Below are 22,531 nucleotides of genomic sequence, written 5' to 3'. Positions count from 1 at the left end.
GTGGCAGAGGAATCAATGGAATTCATATAAAAGGAGGAGGGGGGTGGGAAGAGAGATAGGAGATGCCTTGCTCGGTACCAGCAGGTCACAAGTCTCATGAGGCTCGAGCAGGGCTCGCGAGGAGGTTGCTGACTGTATCTCCATGTGTACCTTTTTGTTCCTTGCCTTGGATTTGCCGGTCAGCGGCATGCCGCATTGCTTGGCTCTCCATAGAGCTTGTAGCCTACAGGAATTTGGACAGAGTGGTACAGACATCGCCGACAGAGACTCTGATCACTGACTATCCCTTTAAATGCCGTCTCATGACTTAGTCTTTACTCCACTACCTATTAAAGAAGGAGACAAGACGTACATAGACAGCTTCCATTCAGACACCCAGAAGGACACAGAAAGGCAAGACAATTTAACAGAGCTAACTGTGAGTAAATACGAGGTATTAGAGGTGCTCTCTAGAGCAAAGGGCATGGAGAAAGATTTGTAGGAAATCCTGAAGGGAAAGAAGGTGCAGTATTTTTATAAATATGCTTGCATACAATGTTCAAAAAGTGAAATTCGGTAAAGAAATCTATTCTGTCCTTTTAGCATTACTCCTTCAAATATGAAGTATTTCTTAATATAACATTGACCAATGCTTGATTTCGCATAAAAATCCAAAGCCGTGATTTTGTGCTGCAAGCACTGTAGACTTTTGCAAATACAAACTTTCTTCAGTGGGATAATTTCATAGAAGGGATACCTAGGGGGGGAAATTTGAAGCCAGACTTCTGCAAACTTGGATCTAAAGCCCAGCCTGGAGCCACCAGTTAGATACCTGCACCTCAAGAGGGGTGGTCTTCATTTTGGGAGTGCTGGATGTGAACCCCTTTCTGCTGGGGACAGAAAGGAGCTGTGGAGAGCAGCACCAAGGTGTCCCATCATGTGTGCAGGTAGCTAACTTTTTAACCAAGGGGCTCTGTGTCTCCATGCACTGTAACGGCCAACCATCCTACAAAGGTATAGCACTCTGGAAAACTCAGTTCTTGTTAGCCAACAGAGTCATCACCAACTCTCTACATCTTTTGTGTTTTTTTTTTATGACAATATCTACTGGGTAGACCTGGACAAGTACTGTAACAGTGATCATTCCTATTGCAAGTGATCTTAACCCTGATGGAAAGAGAAAGTTCCTCTGTCAGCTCAGCCTACTGCTTTTCTAAATATATCTGTATTATTAATTTCAGGTATGATTATCTGGTGGAGAGTGTTCCCAGCTCACCTTCATGTTGCCCATTTACTTCACGGCATTTATCCTGGCTGCTTGCTGCTTAACCAAAGGAAGCTGCATCTCCTATGATGAGCTGAAAGAGCTGAAGACTGAATTTGCCATCAATCTCTACCGGCATGTATCCAAAGCAGAGAACAGAACCAATCTGGTAATCTCTCCAGCAAGCGTGGCTGTTCCTTTGGAGCTGCTGCAGTTTGGAGCTCAAGGAAATACCTTAACGGAGCTGCAGGATGCCCTAGGATATAACATTCATGGTAATGTACTGCTTAAAAAAATACTTCTTGTTTTACATTTTGCAATAAATTCACAGCTTTACTAAGGAGACAGCAATTACGCACGTCACACCAAAATTCTGTCTTCTGTCTCACTGCAACATGTAGTTTTGGAGTGTTTTCTCCATCTTTGATAGCCAGGTGTCAGCTGAACAAAGGAAAATTAAGGGAGTATTTGATACATATGTTATTATTTCTCTTTTTTCTTCATCAGTGCTTACTCTTTTACTGCACCAAATTACAACTACATCTACAAAAGATACTTCCATGAACAGCAGAATTGCTCCTAGTTTCCCAGAGGTTCATTGTGTCTGTTGTGTCCTGGCCTCCCCTGTGTCCTCTGCAAGGAGGTGCCAGGAAGAGGACAGTCGTTTTCTCTCCTACCCCACTTATGTTTTCTCCCCTATCCCATTAACAAATTTTATTAAATCTATAGTAATTGAATTATCTTTAATTTCTGTAATGTTATTAAAACTGGCAAAAAAACATGAAAACTTGTTAGAAGGAGACTGACAGAGAGAGATATACATAGACAGACGGATGGTGCAATTGCATCTTTTGCTGAAAGCAGGCTAAAATAAAACTCACTGGGAATCTGGAAGGGATATGGAAAAGGCAGATGTCTTAAAATCCAGCATTAAGTCAGCTGAATTTAAGGATGCTGTTTTCATTTTAGCTCTGGATTAGCCTACCATCTCACATCACACATCAAAAACTATTTTACATTATGGGCACAATGTTTATGAAAAGCAGATGACTGCCACATCTTCAAAATTTGCAGCTTACATACAAGACATGTATAGCGATGACACTGCTGTTTCTCAGCATAAAATTTACTTTCAGCCTATGAGGACTAAAGATAAAACCTACAGCAATTTCACCACCCTGTGCTGTAACCTGCCTTAGTCACCATTACCATTCTGTGTAGCACTGATATTCAAAACCAACACAGGACCAAGAGCTAACTCTGGCTGATACATGCAGATACAGCTGCACGTACTGACAGAAGGACAGTGCACCTATGCTGTGAGCAGCTGCTATAACGAAGTCTTGCCTAGAAGACTCCTGTTTCTGTAAATTCAGTAGGGTAATTTTAAACAATGTTAATTCATAGAAGGATTATTGCTTGCTTGACACTTCTGGTCATTAGGGGCTCAGTTATTAAGAAAGAACCTGAAGAATAATATTGCACAGTGAAACACAGGTAGAGATCTCCACAGAAAATGTAATGAAGGGAAGTGCAGAGGCTGTTAATGACCTGATAGCTCTTTTGTGCTGCCTTACTTCTTCTCATGTGGCACATCATATCAAGCAGCATTTTCTCTCCATTTTAGTTGTCTGTGACACAAGCCACATGAGCTTTGGCTTTCAGTAATATTAATGCATGAATGTGGAAATAAAGCAGGACGGGGTCTATTGCTATTGGTTGTACCACCGCATCTTCAGTGATTGAGAAGGAAACCACTTCCTCAAATGGTTTAAATCAACTAAATAAATAAAATACTTTGATCAAAATTCCTATCAGATGAAGAAAACCAAACCACGTGTATATGAATATCTGATAAAATTCCTTTCTTCCATTAGATGTTTGCATTAATGTTTCTGTTGGTCTGCCTTAAACAACAATGAAGGATGTGGTTAAAACCTTAGCAGGCTGAAAACAATGAAAACATTGATGGTTCATTCACTATTCACAGAGAATCTGCTCTTACATGCACTTGTAATCTTCTTTTAATGTTTGGAAGATTTGTTCACCTTTGTTCCAGTACTAAGAAAAACAATGTATAAAGGGATGTCTCTTTAGACAGCACAGACAAAATGACATGCTTTAAAATGCTTTCTCCTTGCTGTTTTATTTTATCCACGGTAGAGTAATTTAAAGCAACTTTGAACATTTTCTGAGTAAGAATTCAGGACTTTGGTTAGCTAAGCACTTCGATATGACTGAAGTTATGAGCTCAGGATACCACACCTCAGGTTAACATCTGCTTCCAATTTACCACTTTTGATTCTCAGGTCCTCCAGAGAGCTTGCCAAACGCTCCCGCACTAATGCAAAACACACGAGAAAAACACTTTACACCTCAGACCGTGTGAGTTTTCTTGACATCTGTTCAAGGAGTTCAACATTTTATCCCTTAAAGAGTAATAGGTCTAAATTTTAATACCAGACTTCCCATAGGTGATTAGTCTTCCTGCAGGTTACAAAAGGAGCACTATTAGGTCAGAAAACACGCACTGGATTCTCAGGTAGTGGAAATCAGAAGATGTTAAACTCTCCCTTTACCCCATCAAGAATCTGAACCAATGCAGTAGAAGTCCCCTGATGACCTGTCTGGGACCTGGAGGTTCATGGCGATCCTGCCTTTGACCTGATGCTCAGCCTGGGACAGGTCGATCCAGACAGGGTGGACTTCCCTGGTTAGCTGCTCCAAACCACCCATGTCCCAGGCAGAAGCTCAGCCTGACTTCCCTTGAGCATTGCCTATGCCCACAGGTGTCTGGAGAAACTGTGTAATGCTTCCCTTTGCCTAAGGAGTCAAAACAAAGATTTCCAGTCAGCCCATAATGACAAGCCCAGCCATGCCCATGGGAAGCCAGATGCCTGTGTGGTGCCCAGGGCGCTCCAGGGTTTCACACCAAGGCAGAGGAGCACCAGAGTCAAGTGCAGCAAGCTGGAGAAGAAAGGGGCACAATACTGACCACGCTTGGAGATGGTGGCCAGCAATTCATATACAACAGTGAGCTGCTAAGATTTCACACAGAAATTGGGACACTTGGTGAGGAAATCAGAAAGGTTCTTGTGGTCCCGCAGAGCCAAGAGGCACTGAGGTCTTGCTGAAGGACAGAAGTGCTGCAGACATTTCCCGATCCTCATGGAATACTTATTTATAGAAGGAGGAACCTGCTGAAAATGTCTTACAGGCAAGTACCAATCTCAATAAGACTTTTATTGGCTGGGCTTAGGCAAGTCTCCTCCAAAGCACAACAGGGGATATGGGAAAGGGGCTGAACGACAAACATGGGAAGTTGGAGGAGATTTGACACAGAGCCTATAAACATCGTTCAGCCTGGGTGCAATTCCCAGGCCTCAGAAGGTCACCTCAGCATGAACATCCCATCACAAACCATTACAGCAAGCAAAATAACAACAGCCAGAAATGGCTGCTAAATCACCCTTCAGGCAAACCTGCTAGAAACTTTGTCTTTTTAAAAACACAAGATCTCCTAAGTCTGTAGGACTCTTGTTCCTGCTGGGCTCATACCTCAACTCCATATCTGCCACAGAAGCCACCACCATTGAACTACCACTAGCTCCAGGAGACTGGGGCACTATTCAACTATTTTCATTAGTACACAACTAACTAGAGCATACACCACTGAATTTTTGAGTGACACTGAGCTCGTAGTTGCTACAAGCATTCTGGAAGACCAGAACAGAGTTTAAAAGGAACCTGGCAAACCAGAGAAACTGGTGAAGTGAATAGGACACAATTCAAGACGGACAAGTGCAAAATTCTATGTTTAGAAGGAATAATAAGCTGTTCAAACCGGTGAACAAGAAGACAAACAATAGTTTTTTTCAGGAAAGGGTCTGAGGGCACTTAGGAATTAGAAAAAAATTAATATTGACTAGGAAATATAATTGTGCTTCAGAAAAAGCAGACTCTGTTAAAAAAGAGCATAAAAAGAAGAGCTGCTTGTAACACGGATGAAGCAACCTATCAATCAGCTCTATTTAGCATTGCCAGGGCTTATCCGCAATACTGGGCCAGCTTGGGGCACCATCCTTCAAGAAACAAAACAACACATGAGGGTCAAGGGTATCAGAGACAGACCTGGGGCAGTCAGGGAGATGCCTTTCCTGGGGTGGGTGTCATCGATAATGGCAGGAGAAGGAGACGGTGGCACTGCACCATCAGCAGCTCAGCCAGTCACAGTCTCACTAGTGGGAACCCAGAGAGTTCCCAAAAGAAAACAATGTTCCTTATGAACTGTAAGAGATGTGTTTGCATAGAAGTGTGAACCCGGTGTGAAATCAGCCACTTGACATGTCTGCACTAGGTGATTTCTACAGCAAAGTGAAGAGCCCTTTCCTGTGCCCAGCGCGTCACCACCCTCGACAGCAGCGCTTGACAGTAATGCGCCGTAAATTCAAGGGTGCTTCAGTAGTTATAGTGCTTTAAACTTTCAGACGACACCGGTGTCAGCACTGGAGCTGAGAGCTGCGGACCCCTGGTGCAACCTCCACAACCCTTAGCCTCAACATGATAATTCCAGATTTTCCCTCTCTCTTGCCTGGCAGATCAAGGTGTGCAGGACATCTTGCACGCGGCGTATGAAGAAGCGACTGACTCCAGCCAAGGCACGGTGGTTCAGCTGGCATGTTCCTTCTTCGTGGATGCTGGGGTGCAGCTTTCGCCACGCTTCGCTGCACGTGCTGCGCGCTGGGCAAACAGCAGCCTGCAGCAAACCAACTCCACCGACCCCAACAGAACTGCAGCCCAAATACAGGAATGGATCACCAGTAACCTTGGAGGTAACGTGACAACCTGTGAGAATGATTGCACAGGAATAAAATGTAAAATAAGAGTAATGAGAAAAATTACATTTAACCAATTATAAAGTTTTTTGCCGCATTCTATGTTGTCCAAATCAAGGCTGAGGGCCAGGAAATGTAATCCATGTGCTGATGCTCATTTTTAATGTGAGGACAGAGCTGGAATAGGTCTGAATCTGTGAGTATAAGCGTGCAGTATCAAACTGGTAACCACTTGGCCTTGTTCCTCTGCTTTTTAAAATGACAATCCTTTGCAGTGTTTTCAGTCTTAATGAGGAGCAGCCAAATTCCCCAAGGACTGAGTTCGTTGCGTTGAACGTTTTCATGCAGGCCCGTAAGCTCAGCAGTCAGACTCTGAGTTTAAAAAGTCAAAATGGGAAATAAAAAGAACTTACTTTCCACACAAGCAAGAAAAGCAATGAAATTAAATTCTCTGTTAATTAAAAAATAATTGAAAAAGCAAATCTTTAGAAGCAACAGAGCAAATCAGTCCCTGATTTGCCCCATCATCTTAAGTTTTGTGAGTGTTAATTTGGCCATCATCATGTGAGGTGATGTTAAACAAACACATTGAAGCTACTATTGAAAAAAATATGCTATCCTTCTCAAATGAATTGTAATAAGTAATCTAGCTTCATGATAGAAAAGTATTGCTTTAGAAGCAGGTACTAAAATGGGAGATTTATGCAGTGCTCACATGCGTGTCAATGAATTAAAAGTGGATCACACTTTCAAAAATCTTTGAGATACACAAAGCAGGACCAGTTGAACTTCCAAGCAAACAGGACTGAGGGAGAATTAGGACATGAGCTTCAGTTGACTTAGTTCTTAAAGCGGTCTGTAATCATGAGTCCATTTCTTGAGGGATTTCTAGTGCTAACAATGAACCACTCCAAGATACGTGTGGGCACATTTAAGCTAGAAAACCAGTTAGGGCCTGGGCATAGTGCTGAGCACTGGGCTGCTGTCACCCACACTCTTTTGTGAGTAGCATAGCCCTGGCACAACTCTGGCCTTCAACATTGACCAACTTGAGCTTGGTTCTGGGGAGAGCATAGAAAACAGGCAACCCTGATAAGGTCCGTGTACAGGCGGGGAGGGGAAGGTATGGGTTTAACAGTGCCTTGTGAGTTGTGCCTCGTGCCCATAGGCACAGAGAGCAGTCCTGGCTTCATTTACTCACACAGACCTGGCATTCAGGCCTGGGTGAGCAGGATGGCAGTGTCCCCCTCCCCATATCTTTTCCATGCAGATGGGGATGCACGTGGCATGCCGTTGGAGAGCACTGGGTCACCTCTCAGCCAGATTGCCCTGGTGAGCACCATGTACTTCAAAAGCAGGTGGCAAAAGAAGTTTTCCTTTATGGATACCCAGATGTTACCTTTTACCACAGCGGAGGGCTCAACCCTGAAAGTTCCCACAATGCATCACACAGCTGAAGTTAACTATGGTAACTGTCCTCGATCTAAATTTGCTCTATTGTACAACATGGAACAGGTTTATTTATTTAACTTCCACAGCTACCACACTAAATCTGTTATTTTCCCAGCTTGGCGAAGTCTCACAAGAAATCCCATCATACAAAGAGAACACATGGGTGACCGAATAGACTGCTTATAATCCCTGGCCATCATGAAACAGATCCTGGGTTCAAAATGGTTCCTAAAATATCTGCTGTTCACGCCCCATCCCTCACAGACCAACACCTTGCAGCATTCCATAACAAACTTGCCAGCTATAGAAAACAATGGAAAGGCACCAAGATAACATGCCAGCAAAAGGGAACAGGAGACCATGGAGGTACCTTGGTACACAAAGTCCTTTGCAATAGCAGGGAGCTTGTTAAATAGAGCTGCCTAGGAATGGAGCACCATAGGAAGCACATCTGATCCCACAACAGTGGGGTGGTTAAGACTAAAACAAGATCAAGCCTCTATCAGTTCAATTTGTGGGGTGGGTAAGAGATTTCCTGGCCCTTCAACGAGATCACTGTTTGCCCCTTCAGTGTGTTAGCAGCAGAGAGGATAATATCACCGTGAGCACCAGCACTGCACACCCATCCCTCCTGTCACAGCGTGTCTCCAAGGCTTTAGGGTAAAACTGCAAACCTTCAGGGCCAAATTCTGCAATAAAGGGGAGAGGAATTTTCCTGTCCCTTATACCAAATCAGTGGATGCTCTCAGCATGGGCTGAAAACAGTATAAACACAGATCAAGCTTCTATTTTTATAGTATATGAATACAGCATATACTCCTTTCTAAGGCCTGGAGTATGTGGGTTGCTGACAGAAGGACTCATGCTGTAGGCTTAATATTCTATCACCAGGATTTCTTCGATTTAGCTCTACAATCCCTTTCCAAATATAAAAACCTCATTTGCTTTCTACCCTAAATTTCAAAACTTCACTTAGGTAAAAAGCTTTCTAATTCCAAGTCTGAATTTTTTTCAGGACTAATTCATATCTATTACCATTGTGACAGCTTTATCCTTTAACTTAAATAGTTTCTTTTCAGCTTTGATATTTACTCCTAAATTTATTTGCCAATCAACAAGCTGCCTCCCAATTTCCTGTTAACTAAGCTGAAGATTCCAGAGTCTTCTAATCTATTCAAACAACAGATACTCCAGTTCTCTAGCAGTCCTTTCCTGCACTTTTCCAACTCATATTAATCTTGAAAATAAGTGGGCAGGAATGCACATAATACTTTCAATTAAGCCATATGTGAGCTTAATAAAATGCTCTTAGTATTTCCACGACATGTTAAAAATACCTTGCACAGTGCACCACAGAATCAGCTGAGAGTGGTTATTCAAGGTTGACCCCACCTGGGACTTTTTTCTTTCTTCATTTTTTTCCAGCTGTTGAGTCCTGGGTAAATCAAGGGAAGGGAAATTTCCACAGGTACATACCTTTTTTTGTGGTTTTGAATGATCATTTGATTTCCACCACTGCAGTCACCATGGTAACCTCACTGTTTGATGAAATCTTGAGTGTTGGCAATACTTTGGAAAGCCACTGGTAACCTCTTTTCAGCCTGGCAGCCCCACTTTTAACTTAACTCACTGCAGTCTCCCCTTCAAGTGGCTGCTTGCTGCCTTTCATTTCTTGCTCTAATTGCCATCTCTTCTACCTATAAGTAGTGCCCCAGTGAAACTGTGTTTAATGTTTTACTTTAAATGACTGGATCTATGCCTTTTTATCGAATTAGTTATCAAGTCATAAAAGCTTATTAATTTGTTTTCTAGGGTCTACCTGATGCTGCAATTTATCTCACTTTCTATTTCCCTCTGTGACCTCATTATTCTTTTCTCCAGAGTATGTTCTAAAACTTCTCAAAGATCTAAAATTTTGCAGATCACTTTCTTTTCTTAATAAATATACTTTTCTTTTCCAGTCATGGGACAAAACTGAATCTACAGGTCTATTAAAAATCTCTGCTGACACATTTGCAATTTCACATCCAAGTTCCTTTCATATTCTAGGGTGGTGATCATCCAGGCCCCAGATTATTGTCTGTCTCAAGTAGTTCAAACTTTGTTTCTGTCTCTGGTGGTGTAATGTCTCCTGTTCTTTCCTCATCTCCTTTAGGAACCTCACCATTATCCTTTGCTATATCATCAGATTATTTCTGTCCCATCAGTTCCAGCAAATAATCGCGAAGAATCTAAAAAAAAAATAATTTTGCAGTATTCAGCAGCACCATTCTTCCTTCTTTTTCATCTTGTTTATATGGCTAAAACATTTTCCTTTTCTATGCAACAGTCACCACAGGTAGGCAAGTGGCTGCTCATCATTTCTATGCCTATTTGTCTCTGAACCACAATTTACCTGGCTAAGGAATCACTTTTCCCACTCTGTGCAAGCTTGTCCTTGCTGTTACGTCTTTCTTTGTGATGTTTCGTCTTCCGGGACATCCATGGTGTGTCCACCGCACTTCTTCCTCCTTCCAGGACTATCAGCTCCTGAGGGCATTCACACCTCTGACTTGAGCATTCCCACCCTATTTGCATCTGAATCTTCTATAAGTCAATTGACTTTACTCATGAGTGCAGAGTTTCACCTTCCAAAACCCTACATCTCATCATCCTCACTGTTGAGTAATGTCAACTACTACATCAATTCGTGATCTTTCAGCCGTGGGTGATTTTGTATCACCAGCTCACTGCAGGGGTTTTGCTGCTCCTGATGTGTGGAATAACCTCACCCTTCGTCGCTTTGCCAGCCATTCAGGTAAACAAGTTTCTTGGGACTAACACACACCTATTAGCTTAGGAACAGGCCTTTTCTCTGAACTTTCTCTTTTAGTAGAGTGAGACTGAGAGATGAGAGGCCTAAAAGAAGGCAGGGGGCTGCCAGTGTTTATATAAGTAGAGATCTTGGGTAAAGACCAAACACCAGAAATTCAGCATCTGAGCTGCATTGACTGACCATGTATTTGCTCCTAAGCCCTTGCAAACTTGATGTGAAATCGTTAGTTGTACTTGTCTGACCATTTGCCTAAACACAGGAACTCCATCCCGTCGTCCTGAACTAGGTAGCTGATGTGTTAAATACTTGCACAGAAAAGGAAAGTTAACCAAAATACTGGGATTACCTTTTCATCCGGTCTGAAATGTGTGAGCTCTCTGCAGCTGGAGGGACTTGTGAGAGAAGTCAAAATGAGAGGGATCATTTCAAATTTGCTGATTGTCAGCTTTAATAGGGCCAATTCAGTCTTTGTCTCTAGAAATGCTAGAAACATTTCTAATAAAGCAGTTTGAAAGTAATACAAAAGACAGGTTCAGAACAACAAAACAGAGGCAGGAGATAACTTTCCTTCATTATTAAATGACAGCTGCTGTCTCCCATCAGGATCCAAAACACAGAGCGAGGAAGATTAGCTGTGGCCTGTTATCGATCTCAGGATTTACAACTTTATTTATCATTTTAACATGGCCACACAGAACAAATCAGCCTGGGACAATTAATACTACTCTAAAAAAATGTCAACATTATTGTTTACATATGCCTTTTAAACTCTGCAGCTATTTTACATATTCATTTTTCCAAGCAACTTGTTAACTATATTTGAATACCAATATAGCATATATATAATCCTTACGGGATGCTCAAAATCAGTTCAAGTAAGGAACACTACATGTTCTGACTCAATAATCTCAAGTCTTTGATTTTCTTTCTAATTAACAAATAAGGACTGTATAACATTTGTGCACAACGTGCTGACTTCAAAATATCAGCATGCCCACAACTTAAACCGCTTCTGTCCAGTGCACTACAAACGTAAATCTTCCCTTCTTGCCTGTTACAAACCAGCAGGTCTTTTCCCAGCAGACAATCCGCGTGCTGGGAAGTGATTTTAATAGTGTAATTCCTGTTCCACATTGCATGGCGGGAGGGCTAATCTAAAAGCCTGAAATATAATTAGCAGAATAATCAACATTTCATGAAACCTAGCTAGTCCACATCTGCAAAAAATAACAAATACTGTACACTAAACATTTGAAACATCCTGTAGCTATGTATTTATTGGCAAATATTCAGATATGATGAACTTGAGCTACCTATAGTCTGTTATTTATAACTCCAGACTTAAAAAGCGTGAGTATCTATCCTTGAAGATACAACTGCTACAGCTAAGCAAAGAGAGAGTAGATTCAGTATTTTGGATGGCCTGCAGCAAAGGGAGTAAGTCATTTGCTTGTGACTTGCATTTAACTCCTGGCCTGCTAACTGTTGCTGAGTGTTCGTGAAATGCTGTTTATTCAATGAACAAATGAAAAAATAAGAAAGTAAAATTGTGATAATTGAATCTATTCTACTGTATAACAGACTCCATTAGAAACGTTGGATTAATTGTTCTTTGAAATACAGAACTAAAATGGTACTTTTTAATGGCTGTTACAAATTGTTCCACAACTAAATAAAAGTTTAAAACCCCACCAGCTTTTCCTTTTGAGACTAGTTTTTGTAACTTTCATCTGATTTTTACAGTTCTTTGTGCCTAGATTTTAAAGAATAAGAAATTTGGTGCTTAACCATAAACCTAACTATTGTTTACTGTAACTATTTGTTTCTTGAAATAAGGTTAAAACTGATTTTTAAAGGTAGTAAAGACGGAAACACGAGGCAAAGTAGGTATCAGTTAATTAAGTAGGACACTTCCTTTTTTTTTTGTAATTTCTATGTCTAGTGAATTTTTAGTGAAAGATATTAGAAAATCATAAGTTTATTCAAAGAACAAGCATTGCAGGAACAATCACCATAAAGTTATTGTCATTGCCTCAGTAATATTTTTTAAACTGTGGGCAAGGAGGACAGCTACTATATGAGAAAGTAATAAAATATCCATGCTCTGCTGGGACAGTGCTTCAGGTACTATTACTGTCATTGGCATCTTTCTGCCAGCATAGATAGATACATCTCGCAAAATCAGCTCTGTTCAGATGAGCCACTGCTGGGAGTTAAGAGCAGCCGGAGCTGGCTACGAGAGCCCTTGCGCTAGAGACAACCCCCTACACCCCAGCACCGCTGTTCTGACCCAGCCGCTGACCCAGGCTTGGGTTGTGGGGTTTGGGTTTTTTTTCCCCCACTTGAATGATGAAAGAAGATCTGTATTTGCCCGTCTACAGGCCAGTTCCAGACTGCAGCTCTGGAGGCTTTCAGCGTGGTCGAGTTACCCTACCTAGGGGAGAAACTCAGCATGTTCCTGGTGCTTCCCAGCCACAGAAGAACATCTTTGTCCCAGATTGAGTCTCACCTTTCTGCCAAAACCATAAGCCTCTGGGCCAACAGCTTAAAGAGGGTGAAGATGGACATTTTTCTACCTAGGTAAGCAATATAAATACTGCAAGATGGCTTCACCACTTCGGTTGTTAGAATTCCGTGTGATAGCGCTGACACGAGCAATGCGTGAGACAAAATCAGATGAGATACTTTCAGTTTTGTTATTCATCACATGGTCAGAACAGCTCTAACCCTTTCTTAAGCCATGAAGAGGTGAGCTGGGAATGCCAAAACTTACTGGTATGCTCTGCACTCTTTTAAAAACCAAGTATTTCAGCTGATCCTACAGCTTTTACTTAAAATTTGTTTGGGATATAAAAATCCTTTGAAGATCAAAAAAGAGAGAAATATTCCTGGCCCTTTCCCACACTCCATTTTTCTCTTTGCTTAAGGAAGAGTAAATACATAACTTCAAAAAAAATGCAATAGCTTATTTTTACAACTTGCTAGTATACTATAAAAGTAGTCTACAAAGAACTTGGGGCCCCCCACCAGTCATACCCATCTTTCTGTGCACAAAGCAAGTTTCAGCCATCTATTTTCCACATCAGTCATTCACTGTTGCTAGCAAATGCACAAGTCCTGGAGGTATTTTCTATCATCTATTCGAATGAAATTGCATAGCAGGAGGAATCAGGTGCAGGAGGGCCTTTTGTGGCTGTACCTGCTGTATGAATCAGCATGGAAGGGCTTTGTTACACATCTCTTACGATACATTCTCCACCTTAAAGAAGCTCTAGAAAACAGTTTGTGTATTAATATTCTTTTTCTCCAAGCTAATTGTTTGCAAATGTTTCAAAGCAGCCAAAAAAGATCATTAAAAAGAGGGCACTTGGGGAAATGCAAAGTTCATGTGTCAATAAGACTGAGAGGCGGTCTGATTGCAATAGCTAGAAGTGAGGGATTCCTTCTGTTAACGTCTTCAGGTGCAGATGAGTCACTTTTCTGCAAATTACACTTAATCAGTTGGAAGGCATTGGGCTCATACAGAAATAGAGGGATGAAATGCAAAGGCTTGAAATAAATTGCATCTATTTCATCTTTTACCTCTATGAAACTGTGAGTCCCTCATTTAAATAAAATCTCTTATATTCATTTCAGGTTCAGTATTCAAAGCCTTTTTGACCTAAAGACAGCTTTTTCTGCCTTGGGAATTAGAGATGCATTTGATCCCATCACTGCTAATTTTGAAGGTATTTCAGGTAAGAGGCTTCACGGGATAAAAAACAATCACTGACCCAATAGTTGTAGACTCTTCCATTTGAATGACGCAGTAGATCTGGGCCTTCTGAATTGATTGTACTTCTTCTTCTGTGAAACTCTAAAATACAATTCACACTCAGCTGCTCTACTTTATTGTTGGCAACTGTATTTTGAGTTGTTGTTTTGTAGGAAAGAAGAATCTAAAAGGGAAAAGTTGGGTTTGGTCTTGCCTTTTTTTTACACACACACACCCCCTTCTTTAATATTAAAACTGTGAAGACAGTGTAGGCCTGGAAAATGTTATTTATTTAGAAATTTAGGATAATTTACTCAAACTTACATTCCTATTTTTGTTTTTAAATAGTCGTTTAACAGTTAAGGATACTGGTCTAACAAGTCTGTATTCCAGCTCCCGACACCACAAACAATATTGGCACATGCCCATGCTGTGTTGTCCTGCTAATCCAGCAACCAGTGGACTAAATTATACTTCCCCTTTGCTAAAATACTAACATTAAGATTGTAAACTGTCTTGGTTTTGAGTCTGAAATTATCCCACTTCCTGGAAAATTTTTACCCCTACTTCATAACAAATACTAAAAGAATCCAAATTATCTATTTCCTTTTTCTTTTTTTGACTACTACCAGCAACACAAATCATTTCAGTCATTTCTGCTCAAATCAAAGAGTCGGTGCCCATAGAGATGCAGAGCTCATGCGATTCTTGTGCACGTGAGTAAATAAATGGAGGTATGACAAGAAGAAATTCCTCCAATTTAGGCAAAGCTGCTTTCCTTGAAAAAACTTCAGAAGGCACGTTACTTGTGGAGCGTTTTTTTGTACATCTCTTACTGTATTGATTTCTTGCAGTACAGACCTCAGACTGCAGAGAGATGCACATTAAAATAATTTGTCACTGCCCACTTATTTGTTAAAGCCTGCTGCTTTGTTTATTGCAAGCAAATGTTAATATACTGATAAAGTGCACAATGATGCATTTTATAAAGTTAACATCTATTTAAATAAGATAAATACTTTGAGGAAATGAACTCCATCATAAATAATCTCATTTGCAGCTTCTTTCTTATGTAAGCAACTCAGTGGCTTTCTGCTTCACGTCACACAGGGCAAGGCTTGTAGAAGTATTTGGTCCTGCCTGTGGCAGGGTTATTGATTAAATGACGTGTTGAGGCCCTTCTCAGTTCTACTCTTACACTACTCAGTCACGTATCATAATAGTAGGGTTATAGCTGCGATGGTCTAAGAGTTACCTGAGGCAGAGTTTATGAGAAAAGTTTAATCTTTTATTTAAGGAATAGATACAGCTGGAAAAAGAACAGGTACATTTTCAGTTCCTCTTCCATATGAAGCAGAAGCCGCAATCTTCAGAATATTTAAGCTTAGATCACATTTAGTAAAAACAAATGTGTTACTTCATTTCAGACCTGGAACAGCTTCTTTATGCCAGAAAGCTTCCATATTTTTCCTTCAAAATATGTTAGATTTATCTAATTAAAAAAAAAAATCTGCCTCTCTCCAGTTTTGTCTTGCTTTTTTCCATCCCAAATTTTTGACTGGACACAGTTCAGATAGAAACAGATAAAATGCTGTTTTAGTGTTTCCCTGTTTTCACCTATGTGTCGGACTCGATTCTCATATTCAGACAAGAAAGAAAAAAACTCACAACCTTCCCTGCTTTCTGCCTCTGCGGTCAGCTGGGAAGAAGCAGACTTGTAACACTCTCCTTGGTATCCTTCTAAAATTAATTTTTTTCCAAGCTCCATTTGATGTCACAGTCCCACTATTGCTTCTTCCTGCAAGTTGGTTTTCTGCAGTTTCCCTTCCAACAGTTCCTCGATCCAGTATTCGTTCACTGTCCCTACTGTGTTAATTAGTTTCTACTCTTTAACCTGGCTTTCCACCACAACGTGGGAGACCTTTCAAACTAGTAATTCCCATTCAGCATTCAGCTGACTGTTGTCCGTGTAGCAGGAAAACAATCATAAAGCTGAAAGAACAGGTAAACAGAGGTAGAAAGGAGGGAGAAGAGGGTATTCATAATGTTGACATGAGGCTCCCTGAAAAGTCCCTCTGCAGTCAAAGAGGCAGCCAAATGTGTGCACTCCTGCTCAGCCTGGCTAGGGACCTGCCTCCCTCGGTCAGCAATGCAGAGATCTCGGACAAGCCGTCTTCCCTAGACTGAAGTAACCTAATGTCACCTTCCTCGTATGTTATCTCACTTTAAAGATGTTCCTATATTGCATCAAAGCAACGCTCTTCTGTAGCTTGAACCCAGCTCCCACCACTGGACATCAGTGGAAATGGGCCAGACTGTAGCTGGGTCCATCAGCAGAAACATAAGGACACCTCACAGCTCTTCCAGGTTTACACTGATAGAAACACAGTCAAAATCTTGTTCTTTCCCCTCCCCCAGATTGGAAAGCAGATCTGACTAATGACAAGTCAATAGCAGAAATGCCTTTAAGCAGAAAAATGTTCCAATTTTGCGTTCATGGTAGTCATTATTTCCTAAGAACTTCACTGCTCATCTGAAAGCAGGATCCACGTTTAACGTAGAAGTCAGAAGCACCCGGGCCATCAAGCAAGCTGCACTCTGTGACAAAGGACGTGTGCAGGCAGATAGATTCAAGACACACATCAGTGTTTTAGCTTATTCTCCAAGTTGCCTGAACATCAGTTCACGCTGCTCCAAAAGCCATGTAGCCATACTAGCTCGGCTATGTGCTGAGCTAACATCAAGCTAGCTTAGATGTTCAGACTGTCTCTGCTCACCCATATTAGGCACATGTATGAAAAATCGGGACCTGAGTCAAAATTAGAACTGAGGGTCTTCTGATGTGGAATCCAGATACAGAAAAAGCAATTGAAAGGCAGGTTTATACCATGCTGACTTTCCAAATGCAATGTGGTGAAGGAACTTGCAATGGAAGAAAAGCTAATAATACGGTATGTATTGCATTCAGTATGCAGTCATTGAATGAGTTGTATGGGTGAAATACCTAACTGTTATGTCATCCTTAGATACTGCAGAAAAAAAATAAAAGCTTTCTGAATTAAGCAAAAAAAAAAGTGTTTGAAATGGAATTCAGAAAATAACTATCGCTATTCAATTCTGTGTATTTTTGCAGAGCAAGGTAGTCTTTATATTTCAGAAGCTATTCACAAAGCAGAGATTGAAGTAACAGAAGATGGTACGAAGGCATCAGGAGCTACAGGTAAATCAAATACACAAACTTTACTTTTCACTTCCGAAAATTATCACTAGAGTAGCAACTACTAGTCCTTTAAAACAAACAAACAAGCATTGTAGCATTTAAATGTATGCCTAACCTAAATTTAAAATTCTGTGTTTAACACACTTCAATTTTACCTTTGTAATTGCTCATAAGAACTCTTAAAATTCTTCTCTTTCCATGTTTAATCTTAGACTAACATATAAAGACTCAAGTGAAAACCAGCTTTACCAGCCCAGGCAATGTCCAGTTTAAGAAAATAAACCACGTCTTTTTCTGTTGGTCAAATCTGTTTGCTCAGATCTCAAAAGCAAAGAATGAAAAAAGGTTACTAATGTTTTGTCTGTAGCTCCTGAACCATTATGGGGTTTCTTTTTTGAAGATGATCTTTTTGGTAGCATTGAAGGTCATTACAGCGAGGTTTTGTCTTCATGAAGATGAAGACAGGCTTGTTTCTCATGTCGTTTGAGGTGTGACCTTTGTGTACAGTAGTTTCTGTAACAAATCATTTCCACATGAGCAGCTGGGGCTGCCTGAGTGGGGAGATTCAGTGTAAAATCTCAGCTATGGACTACAGAGTCAATAAATGACCTTCATAAGGCGCATGACATCTCAATAGAAATCCTCCATCACAACTTGTATGAAACCAGGTAACTAAAATTACCGACCTGTGCAATCCCCATTTTTCTTTTTATTTTTTTCACACGAGCTTTATCAAAGAAGGCCTTTTTTGTTTCCCTTTTGGAAGTCTCAGATGCTTGGGAGATGCTAGAAGTCAGCAAGAAAGGCAGCAGCAGCCCTAGACCCCTGCATGGATGGCACGGGCATTACTGCCACTTGCTTCTCTCCAAAAGCTGAACATGTCCTCAGGCTGTTCAAACATCGGCCCAGCAGAAGGGTGATCATTAACCACACCTCGCCTTGCTGCTTCCCTGGCCATGCTGACGGTAGGCGTGCTCCATCCACACCTTGCAAACACTGGTGGTCCTCCACTGCATATTGGGGCAAGATCTGTGTCTCTCCCCTTTCTCCTGCTTTCCCTCCTTTCCTTCAGAAAGGAATCCAAGGGAGAGCACCGCGGTGCATCCCACTGCAGCACTCAGGACACTGGGCTGCTCTGTGGGCTGCACCTCCCCTCGCCGCAGACATCCTGCAGCCACGATGCCGAAGGAACCTGCGTAGCAACCCCCGGGCAGCAGCTCCAAATAAGACACATGCTGTACATCTGTGGGCGCACAGAGAAAATTTGACATAACTAAGTTAGCCTTTCTGCAGAGCTGTACAGTTTAAAATTTTATGACAATTTTCATCTCTGCTGGGGTGTTAATATTTTTAGTAATTTTTCTAGTAATTCTCACACAAAATAAAAGCTTTTAAGTGGCTTCAATTACATACCAAAGATTAATAATAATAGCAGTCAGACATCAGACCTTTATCCCATTGAAACCAATGCCATAACTTCCCTTCATTCCAGTCAGACCAAGCTAAGAAGTTGATTTAGAAAGGTTTAATTATGTTTATTGTTTACTTTAAAAGCTCTGGATCTAGTCACACAGTGGCTTGAACGCTAAAGTAGGCACTTGATTTTTTAGGAGCACTGAAACAGTGCCTCTCAGTTTTACTCAATCTTACTTGAATTTTCAATTGAATTCCATTGTTTTAACGGCTCATTAAAAAATAATCCAAATCTGGCTTTTTAGTATTGGGGGGGGGGGGGTTGACAATGTATTCTTAATACTATATAGCTATAAGGAAAAATTTATTTAAAGAAGATGTATTTTCAGAATAGCAGAGCCATCATAATTCTTAAGGACTCTTCTATAATCTAATAATTAACCCACAACCAGAGAGGGGAAGGACAGTCAGGAATTGAGACTGAGGATACTTCGGCTTTGTGGAGAGCTCTGACAGAGAAATTCCAGGATGATGCAGATATTGCTCTGCTCTTTGTCTCCCATTCAGAAAAGCCATTATGTTCGTGCCTGGCTTATCGTTTTACCAGAACAGCATAGCTAGGAATTGTCTAATGGGTTAGGCAATAGCATGGTACGACTTCAGCAGAGTTAGGGCTGTGGTAACAACAAAAATGATACTATCTTTGAAATCCAAAGCCAGACAGACTCACTTCAGCAGCGAAATTCACATGAACACCTGCAGGTATCTCACAACTCTTGACTTGTTCGTTCACCCAGACTGATTTCACTGTTGGATAAAACTGTTGTTTTATTCTTAAAGCAGAGGAGCAACTCAAAACTCCAGGCACTAAACATTAGAGCTTGAGGGCACTGCGCAGAAGATGGAATGAAAATGGACACATTTCACTAATGTTTTCTTTGTTGCATTACAGCAATGGTGTTACTCAAAAGATCTCGAACGCCTATTCTCAAAGCCGACAGACCTTTCACATTTTTCCTGAGACAAGCTAACACAGGTACGCATGCTCTCCGCCTCAGCAGCAGAATCCTTCACAAGCAGCACTGAACTCAGTAACAAGTTCTTCGTAAATAGGGTGCCATTCTTCAGTCCAGGAAATCTCAACAACCATGGAAACAGTGGGTTTAGGGTTTTTAAAGCATAAAGAGGAGTTTAATTTCTTTAAAAAGAATGCATGATAGTCATAGAAGTCAGGGAAGCCAGACTAGCCTCTTCTATGTGCATGAAGTACATGACTTCCACAAGGTAATTCAAATTACAAATGGGCTGGATCAGCTGCACTCATATCTGAAGAAGTTAAAATATAAATCTTTCCCTATAAATGAATTTTTTTCATGTCCACACAGATAGCACACAGCAAACAGACTTCTGCCTGCAGGCACCAGGACTCCAGGGCCTGAAACTCCCTGTGTTAATTCCAAACTCAGCAGTTTCTAGGGGGACAGCTCAGAAATTCTGAAGCCCAACAATCTTTTGCCCAGCTACAGCTCAGAACAGGCAGAAGTTTCTCTTCCCTTGTGCCCTCCACATCAACACCTCTGAGGACACAGTTTTATACATCAGCACTCTCCACTACTTGGTATCGTCACGAGGCATTCGGTTTACCAAAAGCCATGGATATTCACTGTATGCAATCAGGCAACCTAGCTCTGCAAAAAGCCTAACTTGTATCTTCGCTTTTGCAAGGAACTGCCAAAAAATGCATGTTTCTTTCGCAACTGATCACTCTTTTTTTGCGAATGAACTGCCCCAGCCCCCAAAACAAATCAACCTGCAGAGCATGTCTGAAAGAGTGAAGCATCACAGTGCTCCGTTGGCTTCAGTACAAGACAGCATATCTCATTTCAGATGTCCAGTCACGTAAGTTACTCCAGAACCTCTGTCCAACACTGTAGAGCTCCTTGGCAATAATAAAGAACCGCATTGTGCGCCATCAGCAGGTGTTTGCTCCTCCAAAGCATCAGGCTGTCTCCAGCATCTCTTACCATTCTTAGCAATGCAGTAAATTTGCACCTTAAGTATTTTCCTAAAAATCATTCAAATCACCAAGTTTCTCTCGTAACGGGGATCATATGCATTTAGATTTCCAGGGAACACAGAGCCATTTGTAGGGTTCTGTAAAACACCAAGGCCTGGCAAGAAGACCAAAGAGAATAATTTTCCTTACCTGCTTCCAAGCAACACACTCTGTTCCCTTAATTGGTGAATACTTGCGTATGGAACATTGTTTTAAAAACCTGTATCTTACATTTTGGTCAAAATGTAAACACATCTTTTCAACGAGAAAAGAACACCTTGGCTGGGGTTTTGTTCTAAATACCCTTTGGCAATCACTGCCATTCAATGAATAAAAGTATTTTTACTTGGCAAATGCAGAATTAAAAAAAAAAAAAGGCACTACAAGCTGATCTGTGAAACTTGAGCCACAGACTCTTCAGGATTAACAACAAACTGATTTTGTTGAATAAAATTGCCCAGTTCACAATATATGATAAATTATATAAATAGGAAGGAAATCCAATTGTAAAACAGGATTTTTATATGAACCATAACAAAAAATATACCTTCCAATCAACTCAAAACCAGAAGTATATTTCTGTAATTTTAACCTTTTTTAATGTGAAATCTGTGAAAACATTCAGTCATTTTGTTTGTTCAGACTTTGTGACTGAAGTTGTTCAGGTATGAAAAGGGGAAAAGGTGAACAAGATCTGCTTTTAATACATTTTAAGTTAACTAGAGGTACTTAAAGCTTGCCATCCCCCTAAAGTTCACAATGAATCTTTATGTAGACCAAAAGTCTACACTGCTTCAGTCTTCTAGCAATCGCAGAAATGTATTTTCCAAGACTTAAAATAGCATAGTTCTGCCTGAAATAATTGAAAAAGTTTGGGGTTTTATTCTGAATTTCAGGTCTGAACACAACCCCTTTGAAGGATAGGCAAGGTAACAGCAATACAAACAGCCAAACCACAAATGCAATGAATCTGAGGCAGTGGTTTCATTCAAGGGGTTGTAATAATCTCTTCTGTAACTACAATATCAACACAAAGGAATGAATTTAGACTCTCTTTTGCTCAGTTCAAAAGTGATTCTTCAGCCAATGGTTTGGGTAAGCTTCAGGTTTTGATGAATTTCTGGTTTGGGCTACCAACTATTTGGAAAAACCTTTTTGTTTTTAATACAGAAACAGTCAAATTATTCCAAGGCAAGCATGCAATTGCAGTCGATTTTTCCATACAAGCAATGAACAATCACATATCTGCTAGTTCCATGCTTAATTATGTATTTAAACTGTACTGCACTTTGAAAATGTGGCCCCAAACTGAGTAATATTGTTTTCATTTACAGGTTCAGTACTCTTTATAGGAAGAGTTACAAATCCTTCATAATAAACACCAGACAAACACACCATCTTCTGTTCTTCCTACGCTGAGCTTTCCTTCAATGAAATTAAAGGTTACATTATATGTATTTATTAAAACACTGTTGTAAAAAACATCACTTTTGCAAGAATGAGAGTGAGCAACTCCTCCACTACCTTCTTATTTTCTACACACTGCTGGAAACTTACAGCTATCTAGGAATCATTAGCACTGCAACTACCGCAGAGATAGTAAGCATATAACCATTTGAGGAAAAACTGAACAGATTTTGCTACCTAGATGTGTAAGAACATGGGCCAACAGCTCCTGCTTAATTTCTTCATCATTGCCAAAGTCAGTTTGACTGTTGCTGAGGACGCAGGTCATCTGAAAGA

At 40.7% G+C, this 22,531-nt stretch overlaps 1 protein-coding gene across 1 annotated transcript; it reads left to right on the top strand.

The window, feature by feature from the left end:
* Nucleotides 1–254: 254 nt before the first annotated feature.
* Nucleotides 255–22,210, top strand: SERPINE3 (serpin family E member 3). Its single transcript, XM_075431061.1, is given in 9 exon segments — nt 255–418; nt 1,221–1,518; nt 5,842–6,075; nt 7,349–7,546; nt 12,727–12,925; nt 13,982–14,082; nt 17,233–17,319; nt 19,685–19,768; nt 22,123–22,210. Coding segments are annotated over 9 exon segments (1,368 nt in total). The 5' UTR covers nt 255–292; the 3' UTR covers nt 22,164–22,210.
* Nucleotides 22,211–22,531: the final 321 nt, after the last annotated feature.

This window comes from Opisthocomus hoazin, chromosome 1 (genome assembly GCF_030867145.1).
Source record: "Opisthocomus hoazin isolate bOpiHoa1 chromosome 1, bOpiHoa1.hap1, whole genome shotgun sequence".
Taxonomy (NCBI): domain Eukaryota; kingdom Metazoa; phylum Chordata; class Aves; order Opisthocomiformes; family Opisthocomidae; genus Opisthocomus; species Opisthocomus hoazin.
This window is presented reverse-complemented; position numbering and strand designations above follow the sequence as displayed.